At 45.7% G+C, this 24,138-nt stretch overlaps 1 protein-coding gene across 18 annotated transcripts in view; it reads right to left on the reverse strand.

Moving 5' to 3' along the window:
• Nucleotides 1-2,314: 2,314 nt before the first annotated feature.
• neb (nebulin) overlaps nt 2,315-24,138 on the reverse strand; it is a 106,001-nt gene continuing 84,177 nt past the window's right edge. For 6 of the 18 annotated variants that reach the window (XM_054788120.1, XM_054788106.1, XM_054788104.1 and 3 more), the window contains 21 exons: nt 22,873-22,986; nt 22,672-22,776; nt 22,180-22,284; nt 21,897-22,001; nt 20,153-20,263; nt 17,781-17,891; nt 16,276-16,389; nt 14,432-14,536; nt 14,248-14,352; nt 13,969-14,073; nt 13,025-13,117; nt 12,542-12,634; nt 11,584-11,676; nt 11,180-11,272; nt 10,486-10,578; nt 9,309-9,416; nt 9,027-9,213; nt 4,242-4,334; nt 3,925-4,065; nt 3,716-3,819; nt 2,315-2,984 (listed from right to left, as the gene is read on the reverse strand). In XM_054788120.1, the coding sequence (XP_054644095.1) occupies nt 2,811-2,984; nt 3,716-3,819; nt 3,925-4,065; nt 4,242-4,334; nt 9,027-9,213; nt 9,309-9,416; nt 10,486-10,578; nt 11,180-11,272; nt 11,584-11,676; nt 12,542-12,634; nt 13,025-13,117; nt 13,969-14,073; nt 14,248-14,352; nt 14,432-14,536; nt 16,276-16,389; nt 17,781-17,891; nt 20,153-20,263; nt 21,897-22,001; nt 22,180-22,284; nt 22,672-22,776; nt 22,873-22,986 (2,352 nt within the window). In that variant the 3' untranslated portion in view covers nt 2,315-2,810. The remainder of the gene's footprint in view (nt 2,985-3,715; nt 3,820-3,924; nt 4,066-4,241; nt 4,335-9,026; nt 9,214-9,308; nt 9,417-10,485; nt 10,579-11,179; nt 11,273-11,583; nt 11,677-12,541; nt 12,635-13,024; nt 13,118-13,968; nt 14,074-14,247; nt 14,353-14,431; nt 14,537-16,275; nt 16,390-17,780; nt 17,892-20,152; nt 20,264-21,896; nt 22,002-22,179; nt 22,285-22,671; nt 22,777-22,872; nt 22,987-24,138) is intronic. The other 12 variants (XM_054788108.1, XM_054788109.1, XM_054788110.1 and 9 more) reach the window with 12 other exon arrangements.

Consider the following 24,138-nt stretch of genomic DNA (forward strand, 5'->3'; position numbering starts at 1 on the left):
TTGGTAGCTTTAAGGTGTAGATGTACTGCTGATTGAGGACCACTAGAATTGTCCCTGCGATGTTGATAAAGCCTTTTTTGGAGCATTTGCTTAGTTTCCCCAATGTAGTGCTCTTTGCATTCCTCATCTTTACAGTGAATGGAATAGACCACATTGCTCTGTTTCTGGTTTGGAGCCTTGTCTTTAGGATGTACTAGTTTTTGTCTCAGGGTATTTACTGGTTTGAAATAGGTAGGAATTTTGTGTTGCCATAAGATCCTCTGGAGTTTTTCGGAGACCCCAGCTACATAAGGGACTACCACTCCTCTCCTTTTTGCTTCTGTGGGCTTTTGGGTTTCTTTCCCTACTCTCTTCTTTTGACATTTGTTAAAAGCCCACCGCGGGTACCCACAGGTTGAGAGCGCTCTCTGGACATGTTGTGTCTCCTTTTTCCTTCCCTCAGCACTAGTTGGTATTTGTTCCGCTCTATGTTGGAGGGTCCTAATAACCCCTAGTTTACGTTGTAGTGGATGGTTTGATTCAAAAAGCAGGTATTGGTCAGTGTGCGTGGCCTTTCTAAAGACCTCTGTAAGTAGCTGTCTGTCCTCTCCTATACTTACCTTGCAGTCTAAGAAGGCTAGTTGGTTCTCTTTAGTGTCCTCGCGAGTAAATTTGATATTGGTGTCCACCGCATTGATGTGATCTGTGAAAGACTGAATTTCTTGTTTTTTGATTATGACAAAGCTGTCATCCACGTATCTAAACCAGTGCCTTGGTTTTGTCCCTGAGAAGGATGTGAGAGCCTGTTTCTCCATCTCTTCCATGTACAGATTCACCACTATGGGTTAGACTGGTGAGCCCATAGCACAACCATGAATTTGTCTGTAGAATTTCCCTCTAAACTGAAAATATGTGGTGTTAAGGCAAATTTCCAATAATTGGCAGATGTGGTCAGCACTAAGTTTTGTTCTCCTATGCAGAGTTGAGTCCTCAAGCAGTCTCTTCCTCACCACCGAGACTGCTGCTGAGGTGGGGGCAGATGTGAAAAGTGAAGTCACATCATAAGACACCAAAGTTTCCTCTGGCTCCAATCTGAGGTCTTTGATGCTCGCCACAAACCCTTTTGTGTTCTCTATATGATGATCAGTGTTGCCTACCAATGGGGATAAGACTGTTTTTACATATTTAGCTAAATTGTACGTGGTAGAGTCAATGCTACAGACAATGGGTCTGAGGGGAAACCCTTCCTTGTGGATTTTTGGAAGGCCATAGATACATGGTGTAGCCTCCCCAGGGTATAACCTATGATACATCTGTCTGTCAATTAGTTCTTCCTTCTGTAACTTTTGGAGACAGTGTATGATTTCTTTCTTATACCTACTGGATGGGTCCCTTTTAAGTTGCTCATATGTGTTGGCATCACTATTTAGACTTGTTATTTTTTCTTCATAGTCCAATGTGTTGAGAACCACTGTGCATCTGCCCTTATCAGCTGGTAAGATGGTGATGCTCTCATCTTTCTGCAGAGCCGCTAATGCTTTCCTCTCACCTACCGTGATATTGGACGGTGGTGGTTTAGCACTACTGAGAAGGGCCGATATTCTCAGACGAAGGTCCCCTGCCTCTGTTCTAGAAAGGTTATTGTTCCTGATGGCCGATTCAGCTGCTGTGATATAGTCTACTGTGGGTATCGTTTTAGGAGTCACTGAGAAGTTGAGACCCTTGGTTAATACTGCCTTCTCCGTCTCCGAGAGGCTTCTGTCTGACAGATTTTTGATCCAATTTTCTTTAGTATTGGTCTGATTCCCCCCATCCTTAGTGTTTACGACAAGCTGTGGTCGATTTTCCAATAGATGTTTCTGGAATTTCCCTTATGCCTTATGCCTAAGCTACCAGCACTTACTAGTTCGCTGACGAAGCTCTTCGGATGAGGAGCGAAACGTCCGACACCTTCTTCACAGAAGTACAGATGACATCTCAAGAAGCCTTTTCTTCTTGCACTGTATTGTTTATTACACGACTAAGAGTATTAAACTCATTTAACTTGCCACCGGTGTCTCTGCATTTTGGAATCCAATCACACGGCTGTAAGCCACCACGTGACACGGGTCTTACAAAACCCCGAAGTCTCCGTGTGAGTTTTGAAACATCAAAATGATCGGCACTGACATTTTTCTTTACACTGCAAACACCGCTTTTGAACAAACTGCATTTTTAAACGCACACATTTTGCTTACGCATTTTTGTGCAACGACACTTGCAGAGTGGAACGGAGGTCGGTTTTGCTAACCAGGAGCAAAGCGGCCTTCAAAGAACACACAAGATGGAGGCAGAGTGCTGCAGGAGCTTGGCTTTATTAGCTACAGGCTGAAGGTACAGGACATCCCCTCGCCATCAAACACCAAAACACACGCTGTGCTAGTGGGCTACAGTGGTCAGCCGTCATTCACGGAGGAGAAACCGTCTTGGGAGATGGAGGTTACACTCTCTAGCTGTTCTGTCGTAGATCTCGGGTCGTCTTTGCCAGTTGCATCGCTCTCTTGCTCCAGCACTGATGGTATATATCTCTATTAGCTCTTTTTAAGATTTACATGAGTCAGGATGTTTGCTCCAGAGAGAGAAGGAAGGTCTCGGATCAGCTTCAAAGAGTTCTTGTTCGTGTTTGAGGACTAGAATGGAGAATCAGACTTTGGACAAACATCCACAGGTTTACTAGCAGACAACACAATCAATAGACATTTTACACGCACACACACACACACACACACACACACACACACACACATTGCAAACATTGCACCGATCCCTGTGGGCGCGTTTGTGTCCATAAGTTAAATAGCTTCAACGTAGTTGGCCGGCAGCATCCCAGTCTTGCCGGTGCGCTGCACGGTGCCGTACATCCAGCCCTCGTCGATGGACTGCACGTTCACGATCACGTCGCCGTCCTTGAAGGACACCTCGTCGCTGTCGGCCGCCAGGTAGTCGTACATGGCTCTCACCGTTTTCTGACGATGGAATGAAAGGAGGGAGGAGTAAGTTGGGAGACTTTGGATAGGGCGAGCAGATTTTGGGCTTTCCTGCTTTTTATCAGTCCCAAAAAGAAGGTGAAAAGTCATCTGTGCTGAGTTTTGGTCCCTCCAGGTGTCCCATACTACGGGTCAGGACCACAAACATGAATACTGTGGCAATGCATGATGGATTTTGGTCAATCTGAGTCCTACTTTGGCTCTTTGGGTCCTACAAACTAAAGCGTCAGTGGCACTCAAGGCCCACGGGCCCCATTATTTGATGTACCTCGAGAAAGCCTGGAAATAAAGTGTCACTAATAACTTCATATTTCCTGCTAAATGCATTTGTTCTTTTCATTTTGACATAAAAAAAAGTCCTGAACCCAAGTGCGTATCTTCTAAACTCTAATATTTTCTGATCATGCACAAAAATACTCAAAAATATCAGCTTGTCAGCTTGACTTAGGAAATCAAAGCAAGTTATCGATCAGTTTTTGAAAACATCTCAAAATAAACATGAATAAATAACCAATGCATTGGCAAACTGTTATAAGCCAGCCTCGTATGGCAGCCATAACTGTGATGAAAACCAGTTATGTAGGTTTCTTATTAAATTCTATATTTACAACGTGCCGCGGGCCGGTAAAAAGACAGCTGCCGGCTGCAAATGGCCCTCGGGCCACACTTTGGGCACCCCTGATGTAACTGAAACGGTGTGTGTGACTAACCCCGGTGGTAGAGGGGTGCGAGGGGATGGAGGACACGGTGGTCTGCTGCGTGGCCACTGATGAGGACCTCTGCTGCACCTCCACAGTCTTAGCATGCTGGTAGCCTGCACACAGAGGGAGACGTGCCGTCAAACGAGGCGTCCTAAATGTGTCTGGGAGATGTGTGGGTGTGGGTGGGTGGGTGTGTGTATGTGGGGGGGGGGCCTTACCCATGGAGGAAGTTATGAATCCGTTGCTGTAGAGGGACATGTGGTGGTCCGCATCCTGGGACAGCTCGGATTTCTCGTCCGCCATGCCGCTCAGCGCGCTGGTGGAGCGCGAGTGCTCCTTGCTGCGGCGCTGAGCTTGCACTGTCACCACCACGTCAGGGAAAACAGAAATGACAAAGCCTCCAGTTTTCACATTTGGTACAAACAAGAGTGAGATTCCTTTGAGCTGACTCTGTGCTGCTAGCGGTGTGCTGACCTGCGACCAGCTTCAGTGCTTCAGTGACGACTCATCATCGTACCCGATAGGACTTACTCACCTGACATCATGTGCAGACTCCTGGACTGGATGTTGTCCTCAGCGGGGTCGTAGTCAAACACAGAACCAGGGTTTGTACGCCACACTCTAAGATCTGAGGACACAAAGCCACTCAGGGATTTAAGGCTTCACTGCGCTACAGCGTCACTAGCTCCTCCCCCTCCAAGCCCTCTGGCCAAGCTTGACACAGCAGTTATGAATATGATATGTCGTATAAGGCACACGTTTTCTCATCATTTGGCTAGTCCTGCAGCTTGCATTAAGCTCATGTGGGGCAGTGGTTGGTTTATTTGGCGACACCTAGTGGCCGCAATAAGTTATTGAGTTGACTTGGTGACACAGTTAATGACATAAACTGAATGACAGAAAACATACCGGACGCTTTTTTATTACGGAATTGCTTCTAATACGCTTTTCTCATGTCTGTAAGTAATGTGCAACTATACTGATGTGATACCTGTGTGCACTGAGAAAGGTGGTATTTTAGACAGCAGTGTTGTTTCATTGGGACACACATGATCCTCAATCTACTCCAATTCATTTGCAAAGAAATAAATAAACACATACAGATGAAGCTTTGGTGTTGATGTTGGTGATGGAGTTGTTAGGAGTGGCGCCATGATGGCACCTATTTTCAATTGAATAGAATCTCATTTAATCCTAAATCTATTTGTGGCAGCCCAATTGTATTTTCGGTGGCCCGCCATAAATAAATGATTGTGAAACACTGTAGTGTAAATCATGCTAAATCCTACTTCAAATGGAATCAAATCTCATTTAATCCTAAATCTATTTGTGGTGGGCCACCGAAACTACATTTAGCCTGAAATGAATGTAGCCTATGTGAAACACTGTTGTGTAAATCCATGCTGAGTCCTATTTTAAATCCACTCTAACGTAATTTCATCTGAAATCTATTTGTGGTAATCTAATCTAATTCATTTTCAGCATGCCGCCACCAATAAAAGAATGAAGCCTATGTGAAACATTCCATTCCATTCCATTTTCCTCCGCTTATCCGGGTCCGGGTCGCGGGGGCAGCAGTCTCAGTAGGGAAGCCCAGACTTCCCGGTCCCCGACCACCTCCTCCAGCTCCACCGGGAGGACACCGAGGCGTTCCCTAGGCCAGCTGTGAGACATAATCCCTCCAGCGTGTCCTAGGTCTTCCCCGGGGCCTTCTCCCGGCTGGGCATGCCCGAAACACCTCACCAGGGAGGCGTCCGGGAGGCATCCGGACTAGATGCCCGAGCCACCTCAGCTGGCTCCTCTCGATGTGAAGGAGCAGCGGCTCTACTCTGAGCTCCTCTCGGATAACCGAGCTCCTCACCCTGTCTCTTAGGGTGAGTCCCGCTACCCTACGAAGAAAACTCATTTCAGCCGCTTGTATCCGCGATCTCGTTCTTTCGTTCATGACCCAAAGCTCATGACCATAGGTGAGGGTGGGAACATAGATCGATCGGTAAATTGAGAGCTTTGCCTTCCGGCTCAGCTCTCTCTTCACCACGACGGTCCGGTACAGCGACCGCATTACTGCAGACGCTGCGCCGATCCGCCTATCGACCTCACGCTCCAACCTTCCCTCACTCGTGAACAAGACCCCGAGATACTTGAACTCCTCCACCTGGGGCAGGACCTCATTCCCAACCCGGAGGGAGCAATCCACCCTTTTCCGACTGAGAACCATGGCCTCGGATTTGGAGGTGCTGAGTCTCATCCCAGAAGCTTCACACTCAGATGCAAACCGTCCCAGTAAACGCTGCAGGTCACAGCTCGATGAGGCCATCAGGACCACATCGTCTGCAAATAGCAGAGATGAGATCCTAGTGCCCCCGAACTGGACTCCCTCGACACCTTGGCTGTGCCTAGAAATTCTGTCCATGAAAATTATGAACAGAATCGGGGACAAAGGGCAGCCTTGGCGGAGGCCAACGTTCACCGGAAACAGGCTTGACTTACTACTGGCAATGCGAACCAGGCTCCTGCTCCGGTTGTACAAGGACTGAATGGCACGTAGTAGCGCGCCACCAATCCCATACTCCCGGAGCACCCCCCACAGGACACCGCGAGGGACACGGTCGAATGCCTTTTCCAGGTCCACAAAGCACATGTAGACCGGTTGGGCAAACTCCCAAGTACCCTCCAGGACCCTTGCAAGGGTGTAGAGCTGGTCCAGTGTTCCGCGACCAGGACGAAAACCACATTGCACCTCCTGTAGCCGAGGTTCGATTAACGGTCGTACCCTTCTCTCCAGCACCCTGGAATAGACTTTCCCAGGGAGGCTGAGGAGTGTGATCCCCCTATAGTTGGAACACACCCTCCGGTCACCCTTCTTGAAAAGGGGGACCACCACCCCAGTCTGCCAATCCAGAGGTACTGTTCCCGACTTCCACGCAATGTTGAAGAGACGTGTCAGCCAAGACAGTCCCGCAACATCCAAAGCCTTGAGGAATTCAGGGCGAAACTCGTCCACCCCCGGAGCTTTGCCACTGGGGAGCATTTTGACTACCCCAGATACCTCAGCCACGGTGATGGAACTGTCCGCGTTCGTATCCTCAGTCTCTGCTTCCTCTAGGGAAGGTATGTCAGTGGGATTGAGAAGGGCCTCAAAGTATTCCTTCCACCGCCCAACTATATCCTCAGTCGAGGTCAGCAGGCTCCCGTCCCCACTGTAAACAGTGTGGACCGGGCACTGCTTCCCCTTTCTGAGGCGCCGGACGGTTTGCCAGAACCTCTTCGAGGCCGACCGAAAGTCGTGTTCCATGGCCTCACCGAACTCCTCCCACACCCGAGTTTTTGCCTCGACCACCGCCGAAGCCGCGTGCCGCTTGGCCTGCCGGTACCCGTCAGCTGCTTCAGGAGTCCCACAAGCCATCCATGCTCGATAGGACTCCTTCTTCAGCTTGACGGCAGCCCTGACCTCTGGTGTCCACCATCGGGTTCGGGGCTTGCCGCCACGACTGGCACCGACCACCTTGCGGCCGCAGCTCCGATCGGCTGCCTCAGCAATGGAGGCACGGAATAGAGCCCATTCGGACTCTATATCCTCGTCCTCCCCCGGGATGCAGGAGAAGCTCTGCCGGAGGTGAGAGCTGAAGACTCGACGAACAGGAGACTCTGCCAAACGTTCCCAGCACACCCTCACTACACGTTTGGGTCTCCCGGGTCTGTCCGGCATCCTCCCCCGCCATCTAATCCAACTCATCACCAGGTGTTGATCAGTTGACAGCTCAGCCCCTCTCTTTACCCGTGTGTCCAAAACATGCGGACGAAGGTCTGATGATACGACTACAAAGTCGATCATAGACCTGCGGCCTAGGGTGTCCTGGTGCCATGTGCACTTATGGACATCCTTATGCTGGAACATGGTGTTTGTGATGGACAAACTGTGGTTCGCACAGAAGTCCAACAACATCACACCGCACGGGTTCAGATCGGGGAGGCTGTTCCTCCCAATCACGCCCCTCCAGGTCACACTGTCATTGCCCACATGGGCGTTGAAGTCTCCCAGCAAAACGACAGAGTCACCAGTTGGGGTGCTCTCCAGCACCCCTCTGATGGACTCCAGGAAGGCTGGGTACTCTGAACTGCCGTTTGGCGCGTACGCACAAACGACAGTCAGGACCCTTTCCCCAACCCGAAGGCGTAGGGAAATGACCCTCTTGTTTACCGGGGATGACTCCAACACAGAGGCACCGAGCCGGGGGGCTATTAATAAGCCCACACCAGCTCGCCGCCTCTCCCCTGCAGCAACTCCAGAGTAGAACAAGGTCCAGCCCCTCTCGAGGAGTTTGGATCCAGAACCCAAACTGTGGGTCGAGGTGAGTCCGACTATATCTAGTCGGAATGTCTCAACCTCTCTCACAAGTTCGGGCTCCTTCCCCGCCAGAGAAGTGACGTTCCATGTCCCAAGAACCAGATTTGGCCGCCGAAGACCAGGTCGCCTAGGTGCCCGCCCTCGACCGCCACCCAAAACGCAATTCACCGGACCCTTATGCTTGCCCCCGCAGGTGGTGGGTCTACGGGGGGGAGATCCCGTGTGGCTTCTTCGGGCTGAGCCCGGCCGGGTCCCACGGGTGAAAGCCCGACCACCAGACGCTCGCCTGCGAGCCCCTCCGCCAGGCCTGGCTCCAGGGTGAGGCCCCGGTATCCCACTTCCGGGCGAGGTGCGGTCTCTCCTCGTGTGTTTATTCATAGGGGTCTTCTGAATCACTCTTGGTCTGGCCCGTCACCCAGGACCTGTTTGCCTTGGGAGACCCTACCAGGGGCATATAGCCCCAGACAACATAGCTCCTAGGATCACTCGGGCACACAAACCCCTCCACCACGGTAAGGTGGTGATTCACGGTGAAACACTGTAGTGTAAATCCAGGCTGAGTCCTATTTTAAATCGAATCCAAACTAATACTAAGTTTATCTGTGGCGGTCCCAATTTATTTTTGGCAGCCCGCCACAAATAGATGAATAAGAGCCTGTGCGAAACACTGCAGCATGAATCCATGCTGAGTCCTATTTTAAATCAAATCTAATTTAATCCTAAATCCATTTGTGGCAGCCCAAATGTATTTTCGGTGGCCCGCCACAAATAAATGAATGTAGCCTATGCAAAACACTGGAGTGTCAATCATGCTGAGTCCTATTTTAAATTGAATCTAATCTAATTCTAAATCCATTTGTGGCAGCCCAAATGGGATTTTCGGCAGCCCGCCACAAATAAGTGAATGTAGCCTGTGGGTGCGGAGTAAATCATACTGCAATACGACATGTCTGAGCTTGTGTGCGGTCCTACCAGTGATGGTTTCCTGGTCGTGCTCAATGGCGCGTCTCCTCTCCATCTCGACCACGCGCCTCTGGATGCCGCGGTAGCTGATGTCGCTAAAGTCCTGCGTGTTCTTCTTCACACGCTCCGTCACAAGGTCCGAGGTGGTGGGAGTGAAGCTGCCCTTGTTCTTCTCAAAGTCCTCATGGTATCGCACCTGCGGGACGCACCCGATGCTTCCATCACACTGGCATTTTAACCGACCGCCACCCGTCCTGCTGTTGGCAGACTAAAGATAAAGACTTGTCTTACCCCAGAGATGATGCGCTGGGTTTCCCTGACACGCCTCATCTCAGGTGTGTCCAGAACAAAGGCAGCCTTGCCCTGGACTTGCTTGCGGAAGCTGTCGGAATACAACACCTGGCGGGGAATGGGGACACATAGTGAGGAGTTTGGAACCTTTGCAAAACCGAAGGCATCTTAGCATCGTCGTTAGCATTCATAGCATCATGGAGGGCAACGAGACTTGACAGAGCGATACAAGAGAATTGGGAAACCGGATGAATGAATTAGCAGGGAGGAAACTATCACAGCGAAACAAGATTACGCATCCCAAAGTTCAGCAGGAGGACGGAAGGGGGACAGGATGGCGTGGAGTAGTTTGGACGACACAAGAGGTTAGCGCCGTGGGTGTGCACAGATAAGGCTCAGCTGTGGGATTAAACGGTTAAAAAGAGAGCGCACTTGGGGGAAATTAATAGGATTATAAGGACCAGTGTGGAGGATTTTGCAAGATCTGGTGGTTGGAGACTCTGAAATGCGATCACGTGCAAACAGCAGCAACTTCTCGATGAATGTACTAACCACTGTGCACTTAGCTAAACCTTTTAACGTCATCCTCTGCTTCGTAGATATCAGATGGTCCTCCGGTTACCTACGCGTTTCCGTTCCTAAGAGATGTTGTAGGTGGAATTTGAATGTAAGTCGGAACTCATACTTCAATGAACACTTAAGTCACTCACATTGGCACTCGTTTTGGCAATAAAGAGGTTGTTGCTCGACCACCTCCTGGTCATCATTGCAACATCCGGGTAGACACTACGTATCTTTATCCATAATGATGTAGCTGCACATAGTCTAGTCTTTCGCTCTAACTGGTTCTCCAACAGGTATTGACGGAACAAATGATGTTTTTCATTCATTTATGGGAAGGTATTCTTAAAACGAGGGCACCTGTATCATGTTCTGCTGAACAACTCGTTTTCTGTGGTGGATCTTTGGGGCACCATTCTTTCGATGGTATCTGTTGTCTGCGAAAACGAAGGACAAGTCATGTTTGCTGTTTTTCCTAAACAAAGACACGAAGGGGCCCTAAATCCTTCACACTGGACCTTTGCTTGACCAAGACGACAAGTCTGTTAGACAAGGGTTAACGCAGAGTAGCAGAACATTTCTCCAGCAGATGTTCTTGCAGAGGTTCTGCAGGTACCGAGCTAATGTTCTCTTGGTTCCTTTTGACTCGCTCCATCTCTGGAGTGAACACCACGGGGGTTCCTTTGGCAGAACTGTCCTTATACAACACCTAAAGGACAGAAGCACAGCACCCCAAGGGGCCGGGTCAGACACTGGGTACCAAACACACACACACACTGTCACACACCTATAGGACTGCTTTCAACAGAGAAGCTTCCAGAGAGTTTCAGAGAAGGCGTAGCTTGATTTTTGTTGGAGTAACCTAGTCAAGCAGCGTCTGAGAAACTGGTCCTATAGAGTGATTGATGAACCCAACAGTCAAGCACAATCCTCATCACACGTCAGCAGGCTACTTAGCCAGACATTAGCTGTGGAGTGGGAAGGAACAGAGCAACGCACGGCGGCTTTGTGGGAGGAAAGCCGGCGGCGGGTTAGCTAGTACCATACGTAGAGGGAAGCGTGTGTCAGCTTCAGCTTGAGGGGTTGGCGTTTGAAGATTAAGGGGGGAATGGAAGGCTGCATGAGGGTCAAAGAGGTGAAAGATGGCAGCTCAGGAAGTCTGCGCCTTGGATGAAGATGAGCTGAGTGAGCAAGAGGTGATCGGGGCGTGATTAGATGGTGGGAGCGGGGAGAAGCAAATGGTCCTATGGTGGCCGTTGCTAATGTCCACTCTTGTTAGGAGCACACGTGGGTCGGTCGTGTTGCACTACCGAGCTGATGTGCCTCTGGGTTTGTTTGACCCGCTTCACCTCTGGCAGGTCTGGTATAGCTGTTCCGCGATCCAGAGAGTCCCTGTATTTGATCTGCCCAATGGCAGGAGGAGACGAGACCGCGCATCAGTCAGAGACAAATACAGCATCGATTGTAAAAGACGGCACAGCACAGCACCAAAGACCACAACAGGGCACAGCTTTAAGCTTTTGTTTGTCCTGAGAAATGAAGAAGCGTGTTAGCCAAACAGTGGGTTTTACCTGCACCCGCTGGTGTTATCACTGACAGGTGACACACAAAACAATTTGTTACAGTGGCTTTTCAGGGCGAATGAGGGTGAGCTAAGGGATTGATGGAGGCAAAGGTGGCGCACAGAAAGATTCAGGGTCACTCTACAGAGTACCGTGCTAATATTCTGCTGATTGCGCCTAACTCGCTCCATCTCTGGCGTCTCTGATACTGACGTGCCTCGTCCCAATTCTTCTTTGTATTGCAGCTTGGAATGAGACAAAAAGTTAAAAATGTTGGTGACACTCAAAGTGCTTTTTACCTTCCAAGAGCAGAGCCCAACCGACACTGGAATTTGGGGATGCAAAGCAGGCCTGGGAAGCCATCAGCCACGGCAGCCATTTGCTCTACAACAGGGGTGCCCACACGTGTCCCAGTGACAGCCACAGGTTGAAAAATGAAAGGATGCAAGGGCCGCTTTCACATTTTGCAAAGCGATACCTGCGGATTTGTCCATTTTTGCTGTTTTTTAAAATTTTTGTTCAATTATATTTACAGAATGTGCGGAGAGCCAATAAAAAACAGCCACGGGTTGCACTTTGGACACCCCTGCTCTACAACTACCGCTCCATCCCAGCAGATGGTAGTAGTAGTCTGGCTTCGACATGTCCCTTAATTACTAGTCTTTTCTTTTTGTGCTGGGCTCACCATCCAACTATCAAAGATTTTAAACTGCTTTTTCAGCGCATAAAAAAGTCTAGACAGTCCTCTGTCAATAGACAAACTGTCATAGCATAGTGTTGCGATAAACTGATACTGATAACAACTCAATTGTATCAACAGTATCGGTTGGGATCTTGCAGAAATACTGAAATAAAAACTTCAAGCAGGTGGATTATTTGAAGAAATGTGGAAGGGATAAAAAGAGATGTCAGTCCCAAACAAAGTCATCAGCCCACACTGGACAACAGGAGGGATTTAGGGATCTTAGTTAGGACGGAAGATGGCTAGGCCTTCCTAGTTGGGGAGGTCAGAAGGCATTTGGAAAATGTCAGAGGATCTCAGGGGTAATGACTGTAAGGAGGTGTGCCGGGGGGTGGGGGCATGTTTATCACTGGTGTTCTGTCCTCTACCGAGCTGATATTCTTCTGGGTTTCCCGGACCCGCTTCACCTCGGGGAGATCTGGTATGGCTGTGCCTTGACTCAGAGAATCCTTGTACCGTATCTGCCCATTGCAAATGTCACAAAAGTGCAAAGTAAGACAACAAACACAACCCGTCCATCCACTCACTCAACAACAGCAGGGTGAACGTAGACGCACTTTCTTCCCAGGATGGGGGATTCTCCTTTTAGTGGATTATTTTCGGTTTAGAAGTGAGGAATCATTAAAATCGTGAGCATGAAAAATGATTTGTTCACTTTGGATAACTGCAGAAACTAAAATAGAAACGTGGTTATTCAAAAATCCGGTTAAATTGAAGAAGTGGTGGATTAACATGACTGTCAAGGGAATAGTAATGATGGGAGTCGGGCGGTATTGTCAGACAGCGCCAAGGTTGGGAAGATGGAAGGAGGGCTTGATGATGAAGGAAGGCAAGGTGACTCTGTGGACTACCGTGCTAATGTTGCGCTGGTTTCGTTTAACCCTCTCCATCTCGGGGGTTTCGGGCACTGCGGTCCCTCCTCCCAAATCCTCTTTGTACTGAATCTTGATGTGGACGAGGAGGGAAAGCAAAACCAGTTGAGCAGAAAACTCAAGCATGTTTGTCGTCCCAAAATCAACTGAATGCACACGTGTAACTTTTCTTTAACCTTCCCTTAGCACGGCGATTCTCAACTAGTTGGGCTGCGGTGCCCACCATCACACCTTCATGACAAGCAGCGACCCAAATTGCAGAAACTTTTCAAATGAAATTTCTCAAATATTTATATTGAATGAAAAGACAATGAATCTGAGGTAGCGTAAAATCACACAAAACAAGATGAATGATCATTTCAGGAACAACACGTTTGTACACCCAAACTCACCACCACCACCACCTGGGCCAACAGTTCAAAGTCGGGCATGAAATGCTTCACAGTCTGCTGTCCTGTCTTACCTGAGAATCTTAAATGAGGGCGAATTCCCCCCCCTAACGCACTTACCAGTTGATCCATACCGGAAACTTTTTGTACGATTCTTACATTTTTCCCCGTGCAAAGACCAGCAACCTACCAGAAACCAGTTGAGAATCACTGCCTTAGCAAACCTACAGGCCAATGTTTATACACATAAACAGGACCTGATTATGTTTCACATCACTCCAACACAAAAATGAACAACACTGCCCACGACACACAACAACAAACCGAGGCGAAAATAGCCAAGGGTTAGCAGCGTGAATGCAATAGCATGTCCAAGAAGATTAAAATGGATTTGTTTGCTTCAAAACACAAGGATGGCGTATTAGGGCCTGTTAAAGATGAGGCAAAACTGAAGAAGAAAACGTGTTAAAAGTCAGTGTTAAAAAATAATATATGTATAAATATATGTAAATATATATATCACAGAGTAGATACCAAGCTGAAATTCTTTGTATTTTCTTTAACACGAAGCATTTCAGGGGTGTTGATTACAGCAGACCCTTTGCCCTTTATGTATTTAAGGTCAGTCTGGTACTGAAGCTACAGGGAGAAAAACACAAGTGCAGTTACAAGCTTTGCAAAATGATCAAGAGTCACTTTAAACGTCCATCGTCTTCCACGCCATATAAATGAAAACTATTTCTATTCATGAATACAAGTGCAGCCTTTGACCGGCAGGCACATCCCTCGCCATCGTTCATCCTGTTTACTTACAGTGCTGAAGTTCTTCTGGTTCTCACGGACCCTCTGCATCTCAGGAGTGTCCAGAACAGGGACGTAGTGAGACATGGTCTTCTCTGCCTCTTCTTTGTACTTTTTCTGTTGGAAAAGGGCACACGTCAACTCGGGTTTTCAAACTTCAGCCTCTTTCCTGGATTGGCCGGGATCGATCCTCCACCTGGCTGACGATGTTCTTCATCTGCTGAGCGTGGATGATGTCCGGAGTGTCAATGACGGTGGTGTAGCTGGCTCGGTCCATCTCCGCAATCTGCTTGTACTTGGACTGATGGACACAAAGTCAGGGTCGGTGCAGTTGGACAATTTTGGTGATACTGAGGGATGGTTGTTCAAATCAATATACACTAGTCCCTCATTTATCACTTTCCACAATGTAGGATTCCTTATCTGTAAATGGAATATATTTGGTAGTGAGAGCATAGGAAACTTGTTCATGACCCCTTCTAAATACGGTTTTAGAGCCCTCCGGACATGAAATAACACCCCTATAATCACTTTTACCCTCCTATTACCCAATATAGCAGGCATAATAAGGGTAAATAATCCAATTAAGACATAAATAAGTGTGTGTTGCTTTAAATATGTTGTCTAGGGAAGGAGAGTCAGTGGCGGTCAGGAAGTAAAGGGGGTTTAGAGTTGGGTTTCAGCTTGGCGTGGGTTACGGCCGGGACAGTAGCCTGTGTTTTTATTAGGGATTTTTATTAGGGATTGTTGTGAGATAACTCAAACCTGCAATAAAAGCCTGGCACTTGTTTCACCGAACATTACAGTAACATTACTGACACCTAGTGACCGGCATAGAATACTACATATCATCTTTGAATGTGTCTTTTGAATGCTTATTTTTTTGTATTTTACTTCATTTAGCCATTTTTATGCTTGAAAATGTTTAACTAGGCAACAAATAATTACTTTTGGCCTAAATATGAATATGTTTTGACTAACAATAGGCAGTATTCAACCACAAAACAGCATAGTTTACTAACTGATATAGTTTTGAAAAACTGTGATAGAGTGAATCCGCAACACCGTCGTACATTATAGCGGTAAAAAGCCAGTTAGTTATTATGTGGTGTGTAAAAATAAAACGGGAACGAAGAACATCAAATTAAAAGCACAGAAAGAATACAGAGCCACCATTCATCAATACGAGCCTGGAGTTTGTTTTTCAGAGAGAAGATTATAACGTCGCTGTTTGATGTGTGACACAACAGGCTAGCATGTGCTAGCATGAATTAACCGGACCGGACAAATATTTACAGTAGCACTCAATAACGTCATCAGATCTTACCTTTATGCATTCCTGCAGAGTATCAGCAAATATGAGGTGAAAGAAAATGGGTAAAAATACAGTATAGTAGTCTATCTGTGCAGCAAGACGGTGCGTTGAAGGACCGTCGAACAAAGTGGGACGGCTTGCCGCTCACAACGAACAACATGCAAACATGCAACTGTGGGATTTCTAATTGTATGCTGTTTTTTGAATACAATAATGGCCCGTATTTCCAAAAGTGATATCCATTGACATACAATTTGATGTACTTATTTATATAGTTTTTTGTTCTTTTTATCATTGCAACCGAGAGTTTCCCGCAGCCCGGTTGGGCCCCGCCCACAGACGGGTGGTTGGTGACCCCTGATATATACAACATTGGGACAATTTTGATGTTTTCCTCTTGTTTTCTCAAATACTAGCATAGAGTTGGGTACGCGTACCCCCAGGGGTACACCAATTGTAATAGCGGGTACGTGAATACAAATTGAACACAATTAGTGCCTAACAGTCATAATTACAAGTGCACCTGAACGCCTCACAGCGCAACGACAATGGAGCATTGCTCTGTGTGCATCACATGACCAAATAAGTACATTTGATGATTATTTTGTGAGTTTCGATGCGTACCGCCACCTAACAGTCGAGAACATTCCCGAACAGGAAACGCCAAATCTATTTGTAGCAGTTGGGCAAACGACTGCATGGGAAACACCGTGTTGCATTCTGACCTGACTGAGGATGTCAGTGGCGTTCCTTGCCCTCATGAAGTCCGGGGTGTCCGTCGCCAAAGCCAACATTCCCTTGCCCTTAATCTCCTGCTCCAGCGCCTTCTTGTACTCTCTCTGCAAAGGTCAAACATCACACAAAGAGTCATGCACGAGAAGCACTTGGTTGAGAAGCGTCGTAGGCCCGCAGGAGCGAGGGACTTTCTACTCATTCACACTGAGGAGGGCTGCAAAACCAGACGTCTTGTCGGGAACTTTGGTTAGCAGAATTACACTCAAATAGTAAAAGTGGTAATCAGACAGCAGTTGTAAATCTTCTGTTAAAGCTGGAAAGAAAGGAGATTTTGCAGTGGTTATCGGGGAAAGTGTGTTAAGGCAGAATTAGTGATTGGGACACATAACTAGCTGGCAGTGAACTTGTACTGTACTACAAATGTCAATCCAAAACAAATGTCAAAAGTACTCTCCGCATGGCTTTTGGTACATTATGTGGTACATTTTGTCTTGTACTGCCTGTGCCGTTTTATCTGCTGCCATGTGAATTAACAAAATACAATTAGGGGACCATCACAAGTTCCCGTTCCAAGAGGTTGTCCCACCTTGTATTTGTTTGGATTTCAAACTAGGAGTGCAGTAATCCCTCATTTTCCGCGGCTAATTGGTTTCAGACCAGACGGCGGTAAGTGAATTTCTGTGACGTAGGATTCCTTATTTATAAATGACATGTTTTCATAGTTAGAGCATAGAAAACCTGTTTACAACCTTCTAAATGCGGTTTTTGACATTAGAGCCCTCTAGACATGAAATAACACCCCTATTGTCACCTTTGCACTTGTACTACCCATTACATTTAACACATAAATCAGTCATGATAAAGACTCAGTTCCTTGTTGTTATTCCTTTTTTTTTACAGTACTTCCTGCAGGGGCTATTGTCCCATCAATGTGACATGACTGACACCTAGTGACCACTGCTGAACACTACACATCACAATGTTTGTGAATGCGTCTTCTGAATGCGTGACATTTGTATTTTATCCATTTTGATACTTGAAAATGCTTAACTTGGGCAAATAAATAAATCAAATTTACAGCGATGATTTATGAATATATTTTTGAAAAATCATGATAGAGTGAAGCTGCTAAATTGGAAGCGTGATGTAGTGAAGGATTACTGTCTACCCCAAGGGTCCATTATATACAAGTAAAACTGAATATGACTTGTGCTCATTTTTAAAAAACCATAAGCTTGATAGTGAATGTAAAATCAGAGCAGGAGGTCTACTGTGAAGTTCAAGTCCATTCAGGAGGGGAAACACTCATTGTTACATTCTCTATGAAAGAAGACGGCTCAAACGTTAGTGATGTCATCAAGCGGGGACACAAGAGTCGGCCCTTTTTTTAGTGCGGTGGTGAAGCGTAGTTAAGAGATTTCAGCAGGTGGCGGAGCACCGAGAGCGGGGTAGTGGGTAGTAGCCGCCTCGGTCACCCAGCCAGTCGTCGTCATACCTCACACAGGATTTGAGTGGCATTCCTTGCTCTCAAAAGCTCGGGAGTTTCCTCCAGCACAGTTAGCCCTTTACCCTTCACTCCCTCCTCTAGATCCTTCCTGTACTCTTTCTACAGGACGGAAGAAGAACAGAGAGAATGCGGAGAGGCGCACAGGGCAGGCCAGGCAAATGTGGAGTGGCAAGCTCAAAGTCACCCGGCCTCCGAGAACAAAGTCACGGTCAGCTTTTTACAAAAAAACGATTGGAAAAAAAAGCATTGCATCTTTGGTAAGGAGACACTGGTGACTTTGGCAAGAATCCTGATGACAGATACGGTGAACCACATTTGGTCAGACAGCATGGAAACGAGCAAATACACAGGTACGCACAAATACACAAAAACACACGGCATGCGGCTGCAAAGGAGCAGGAATGTGAAAGTTGCAGGAGGATGCAAATAGACATGGAGACTGTACTGTCATGTCGGGAGGCATGCAAATGAGACTTAACACACCGGATGCTTTCTGTTACTGAATACCTTCTAATACGCTTCTGCCTTGGAGACTCGGTGTCTGTAAGTAATGTGCCATTATAATCATATGATGCCTGTTTGCATTGACAAAGTTGGCGTTCGCTAATTATGACTGGCTTGGAGAATGGAGCTGCTGACTAAATCAGGGGTGGCCCAAATTTTCCCACCGAGAGCCACACAGTGAAAAATGAAAGCATATGCCAGTAAATGAACTGCATTTCGGCCTTGTGATATAGGTGGAACAGCCTATTATTAGTATGAACTTCAGTCTTTGCTTTTTTTTTTCTTTCTTCCCCCAAATCTTCCAAATATTGCAGCTTTCTTCTTAAATAATCTTTGTAAAATGTTCATTTAGTAATATTATGTCTTTATTCCCATAATATAATAACCTTTCCCCAAGCTAATTTTACAAAAATTACATATTTTTTTGTTTAGTTTGTTTTTCATATTATGACTTCTTTATTTCAAGTGTAGCTACTGTTTTACCACATAAGATTACGTACGAGTTTATTCTCGTAAAATTGCAACTTTGTTTCTCATTAGAATACGACTTCTTTGTCTTAATATTTTGACTTAATTCTCGTAAAATGACAGCTGTTTTTCCATTTTTGCTGTTGTTTCAACGATTTCATCCATCCATCCATTTTCTATGGCGCTTCTCCTCTTTAGGGTCGCGGAGCATGCTGGAGCCTATCCCAGCTGACTTCGGGCGTCAGGGTACACCCTGGACTGGTGTCCAGCCAATGGCAGGGCACATATAGACAAACACTCCCATTCATACCTATGGACCATTTAGGGTCCCAATGAAGCTAACATGCATGTTTTTGGAATGTGGGAGGAAACCGGAGTACCCAGAAAACCCCCCCACACACGGGGAGAACACGCAAACTCCACACAGAAATGCCCAACGGAGATTCAAACCCTCATCTTCCCATCTCCAGGCTGTTACTGTGTGGCCACCATGCTAACCACTAGACCACCGTGCAGCCCGACGATTTCAACTTTCTTCTTGCAAATGCAATCAAATATTTAATAATAATAAATACAAATAATACAAAATAAATAATGTAAAATATATAAATATATTTTAATACATTTTTAAAGAGCGCCGCAAGCAACCCCTGTACGTATACTGTATGTATTCAGTCTATTTTATTCATTTGGGAATAAAAAAATCAACATTTGGTGTTACAATGTGGCAGTTTGATACGTTTGTACACACCGGAATGCATCTAGGTGTCATGCCACACATTCAAAGGGTCTTCTCCAGAAGGTTGTGGCATTTATCAAACAGGGACGTTTTTATTGTATCCATATGCTGACAAAAATGACTTCTTTCGGCTTCTGCAGCTTTAGTTTGTCTCCTTGATGGTGACAGGTATGGACCTTTTCGAAACACAACCGACAGCACTGTGGTCCGTCATCATGACCTCGGTTGTGTACTTGCACGTGTCAGTACGGAACATGAGGGGAACTCATATCTCTGTGTTTTCAGGCTCCAAAACAACTCAGGCCAAAACGACAGTGTGTCAGTTCAAGTCACAGTGAAATCCATGTTTTGTTAGGATTGAGTGTCAATGTTTTGCACTGCAGCTTTAAATCCAGTCATCCCAAGTAAAACGTGTGAGGTGCACCCTTAACTCCAAAGCAAAGAAACACCTTTAGTGCTATTTAGTGTGGCTTCATTCCCAAAAAGACTTGTACAAAACAAAAAAGGCTATGAGTGAAAAAAGGGACCGTGGTTGTGAGCTAGTAAGATTACAGGGACGGATGAGATCAGGGTAGGGTTGGTGGGTTGGTGGGATGGTGGGGGGTAGTACTTCACAGGGTGGTTTGGGGACAGATACTCCTTTCGTTACCTCACTGGCTATTTTGGTGGCGTGTCTGACATGTATCATGGCAGGCGTGACCTCCAAGCCTGAGAGGTTCTTGCCCCTCATGGACTCCTCAAAGTCCTTCTTATAGTCTTTCTGGTAGCCGCAGAAATAAGACAGGAACACACACGTGAGCATGCTGCACTGAGTGTGTGTGCTGGGAGTGTGACAAAGAATAATAACACACCTCAAACCATGAATTCAAATACCGTATATCCTGTTACAATCCTACAATTACATTTAGATGAAAAAGGAAATGTTCTTAGTTCTTAGTTCAGGGGCTCTACCTTCACGTCGTGTCACGGTAACACAGTGGAACCTCCGTTTTCATGTCATTCAAAAATTGCCAAAAATATGTCCACGGTTTTTGTACAGCCAAACGGCGTGCCTAAAAACTAGTTGAGTGCTCTTTTTTTCCCCATTTTTGTTTTTTTGAAATGTTCCAAATATTAAAATGTTCTTGTTAAATAATCTTTGTCAATTTTCTTTGTCATATTTTCACTTGATTCCCATAATGCTACAACTTTTTACCCAACCTCATTTTCCAAAAATTACCATTTGATTTTGATTTGTTTGTTTCCCAAAATATTACAACTTAAAAAAACACAGTTTACTTTTTCTTTAATATTTCAACGCCATGCTACTAAAATGACATTATTTTTCCTCATAGTATTACAAATTTAGTCTCGTAAAATTGTGACTTTTTCTTGTTAGAATACAACTTTTTTTCTCGTAATATTTTAAATTTGATTCTCGTAAAATTACAGCTGTTTTTTTTCCATTTCTGCTGTTTTTTTATTTTTATTTTCCAACTATTTTAACTTTCTTCTTGTAAATTTACTTCTCCTAATTATGACTTTATTCACATAATATTATAACTTTTTACGCAACCTAATTTTCCAAAAATTACAACTTTATTTTGTTTCCCATAATATTACAACTTCAAAAAAGTAATAAAAAAGTCAACTCTATGCTACTAAAATGAACTAAAATTACATTATATTTCATCATATTACATCATTATTCCCATAAAGTTGTGACTTTTTTTGTCGTTAGAATACAACTTTTTTTTCAGATTTTGAATTTATTCTTGTAAAATTACAGCTGCTTTTTTTCCATTTCTGCTGGGGTTTTTTTTAAATTTTCCAACTATTTCAACTTTCTTCTTGCAAATTTTCTTCCCGTAATTATGTCTTTTTTCCCATTATTTTGACTTTATTCTCGTAACATTATACATTTTTCTGCAACCTAAATTTCCAAAAATTACAACTTTATTCATTGTTTTGTTTTTTTCTCACATTACAACAAAAAAACCCAATTTTTTTCTTTAATAATTCAACTTTATGCAACTAAAATGACATTTTTCCTCATAATATTACAACGTTATTCTCATAAAAATTACAACTTTTGGAAGATTTGTCCATTTTGGTTGCTGCTGTTGCTTTTCTTGTTAAATGATATTGTTAGAATGGCACCTTGGACACCCATGAATTTCCGTAACTGCAATAAACAAGAGATTACTGCATTTCTTAGAGGAAAAGCCGATTCGGTTTCATATGTTTCGGTTTTCGTCAGAACCTTTTGGAGCGGATTGATGCCGAAAACCGAGGTTCCACCGCACAAGTCACGAGTCAGATGTAGGACGTATCCTTCAGCGCGGTTGCCATCCCCCACGTGTTAAGGTCACATGTTAGGCGTTAACACACAGCGTGACGAGCGGCCTCGTTACCTGGCTCTGCATGTGCTGCGCCTCCTTGGCCGTCACGTACGTGGGAGTCTCAAAGTCCAGCATGGCCTTGCCCTTCTCCTTCTCGTACTTTTCCTTGTACTTCACCTGTCGCAGCCCAAACACCTCACATGTCACAACAACTGCATTGGAAGCTGTTGCAAATACGCTCACCCCCTCGTGTAGGTCATCAAAATATTACACAAAGCCCACCGTGATGTGTTCAGGTGGAAATAGACCCGTCGTAGGTTTTTCATGGACACTCGTTCACGTTTGTTGCACTTACGTGGCTCTGCAGTTCAGAAGCCTCCTTATGATGGAGCTGCTCTGGTGTGTCGGGAATCATGTGGTAGTGACCCCTACTCGCCTCAAACTTCCTCTTGTAGCAGTACTACGGCGGAATTCCCAGTTGAGAAAGACCACACGCACAAAAAATGAAAAAAAGAGCGTCTGGAGTTTTCTCCAAAAGCATCAAAAAGGAATTCTTCCTATGTGAGCAGTTCTTAGTGGTGTCAAATGAAAAATGCTGGTTAAAAATGGGTGAAAAATTCTCAAAATCAGATGTTTTGAGTGACATGATTAAAAATGAGCTAAAAAAAGGAAGTGGTGAAAGGAATTGATAGTACAGGAGGTCGGAGGTGAAGGGTGAGTGGAGTATGGATCACTACCAGATGAGGTCACAGAGTTGGAGAGATGGATGGAGGTGCTACAGTGTGTTACCGGGGAGCTGCGGATGTATGGCTTCCTGTGAGGGTGACATTTTAAAGTGATGTCTTACGTCGCTGGACAGCCTGCTGGTGCTCAGGCTGTGCTGCATGGACAGAGACTCGGCCATGTCGGTCACAGGCTTGTGGATCTTCTTCAGGTCACCTTTGTACTTCACCTGTGCCACAACAAGGCGGGACATAAAGACTCACAATCCCAGTGCCTTGCTTCTCCATCGGCAAGCAAACAGGAAAGACTTGAAACGGGCACCTACCTCGCTAGCCAGCGTGTTGGCATCCTTATAGGTTTTGTAAATCTTACTCTCCTTCAGGTCATACTGCGGCCTCTTTCCCTTCATTTCCTTGTCAAACTTCTCTTTGTACTTCAGCTAGCGGGGCCAAAGCAGAGAATAATCAGGACGTGCGGAAATGTCCAACATTTGTTCCTGTGAAGGCGATGAGTCACTCGCATTCTTTGCAACAACACAACTTTGTAGAATAGAAAACGTGTGCATCCTCCTTAAGTGCCGAGCATTCCCAAGTGTTCTCGGAATCCACACCAACACTAACGATCTCATATATAACAATCAGGGGTGCAACAAGGCCGCTCAATACGCACTATGAATGGAATTGCTTACGTTTTTGTGATGTGTTGCCTTGACTTCGGCTGTATTGTCATTTCAAGAATTATTTTTCAATTGTAATGTTTACTAGAAGAACTGTGGAAATAATGAACGCTACGTAGTTTGATTGAACTACTATTTGTCACGTTCTGTGCGCTGTGTTGCTGCCCTCTCTCTGCCCTGTGTTGCAGCGCACCGCTCGTGCCACCCGTGAGCTAATTGACGCACCTGCAACCCATCTGGCGACTCCTCTTGAGCAGCAAGCTCACCTCCACTCGTCGCCAGATTGTTGCCAGACTTGCGTCATTCCAGGCACACTCCAGCATTATTCCATGCTTGTTGCTCTCTTAGTTTTGTCTCTGCCTTGTGCTGTACTCTGTACCCCTGCTAGGTGTTCGCTTCAGCAGTGTGCGGATCTCCCTTTGTTGACCTCGCCTGCTTGGTTCTCAGCAGTGCTGTTGAGTTTTGTCTTTTGCTATTGCTACTTCTCTGCCGTATTTTTGGTAGCTCTTTTTGTTAGTGCCTTTTTCCCTGTGAGCATTCCGGGGGGTTTTGTGTTGGACTTTTTACCTTCCTTTGAGCCTTGTATTTTTTTGTTGCTGTTACACCTCCACGACTCATCTTGGGGTCCCAGTTCTGGCATTCGCCGAAAGCCTAACACTATTGGCGCTATGAACAGAAATAACGATGTCTTATGTGGAGTTGCTTTTACTGTCATGTTTAATTGAATTGACAGTTATTTTAATTGTGAATTATTTGTTATTTTATCATTTTTACAAGGTGCTGTTTTTGTTTTATATGGTTCCAACTTCTAAGTATGCACAGCAGAAAATGAGGCAGCAGATACTGTACATTTACCAGCATTTCCAGTGTCTAAGCCGCTGCTTTTTTCTTAAACTTTGAACCCTCTGGGGTGGT

This window comes from Dunckerocampus dactyliophorus, chromosome 9 (assembly GCF_027744805.1).
Source record: "Dunckerocampus dactyliophorus isolate RoL2022-P2 chromosome 9, RoL_Ddac_1.1, whole genome shotgun sequence".
NCBI classification, from domain to species: Eukaryota; Metazoa; Chordata; class Actinopteri; order Syngnathiformes; family Syngnathidae; genus Dunckerocampus; species Dunckerocampus dactyliophorus.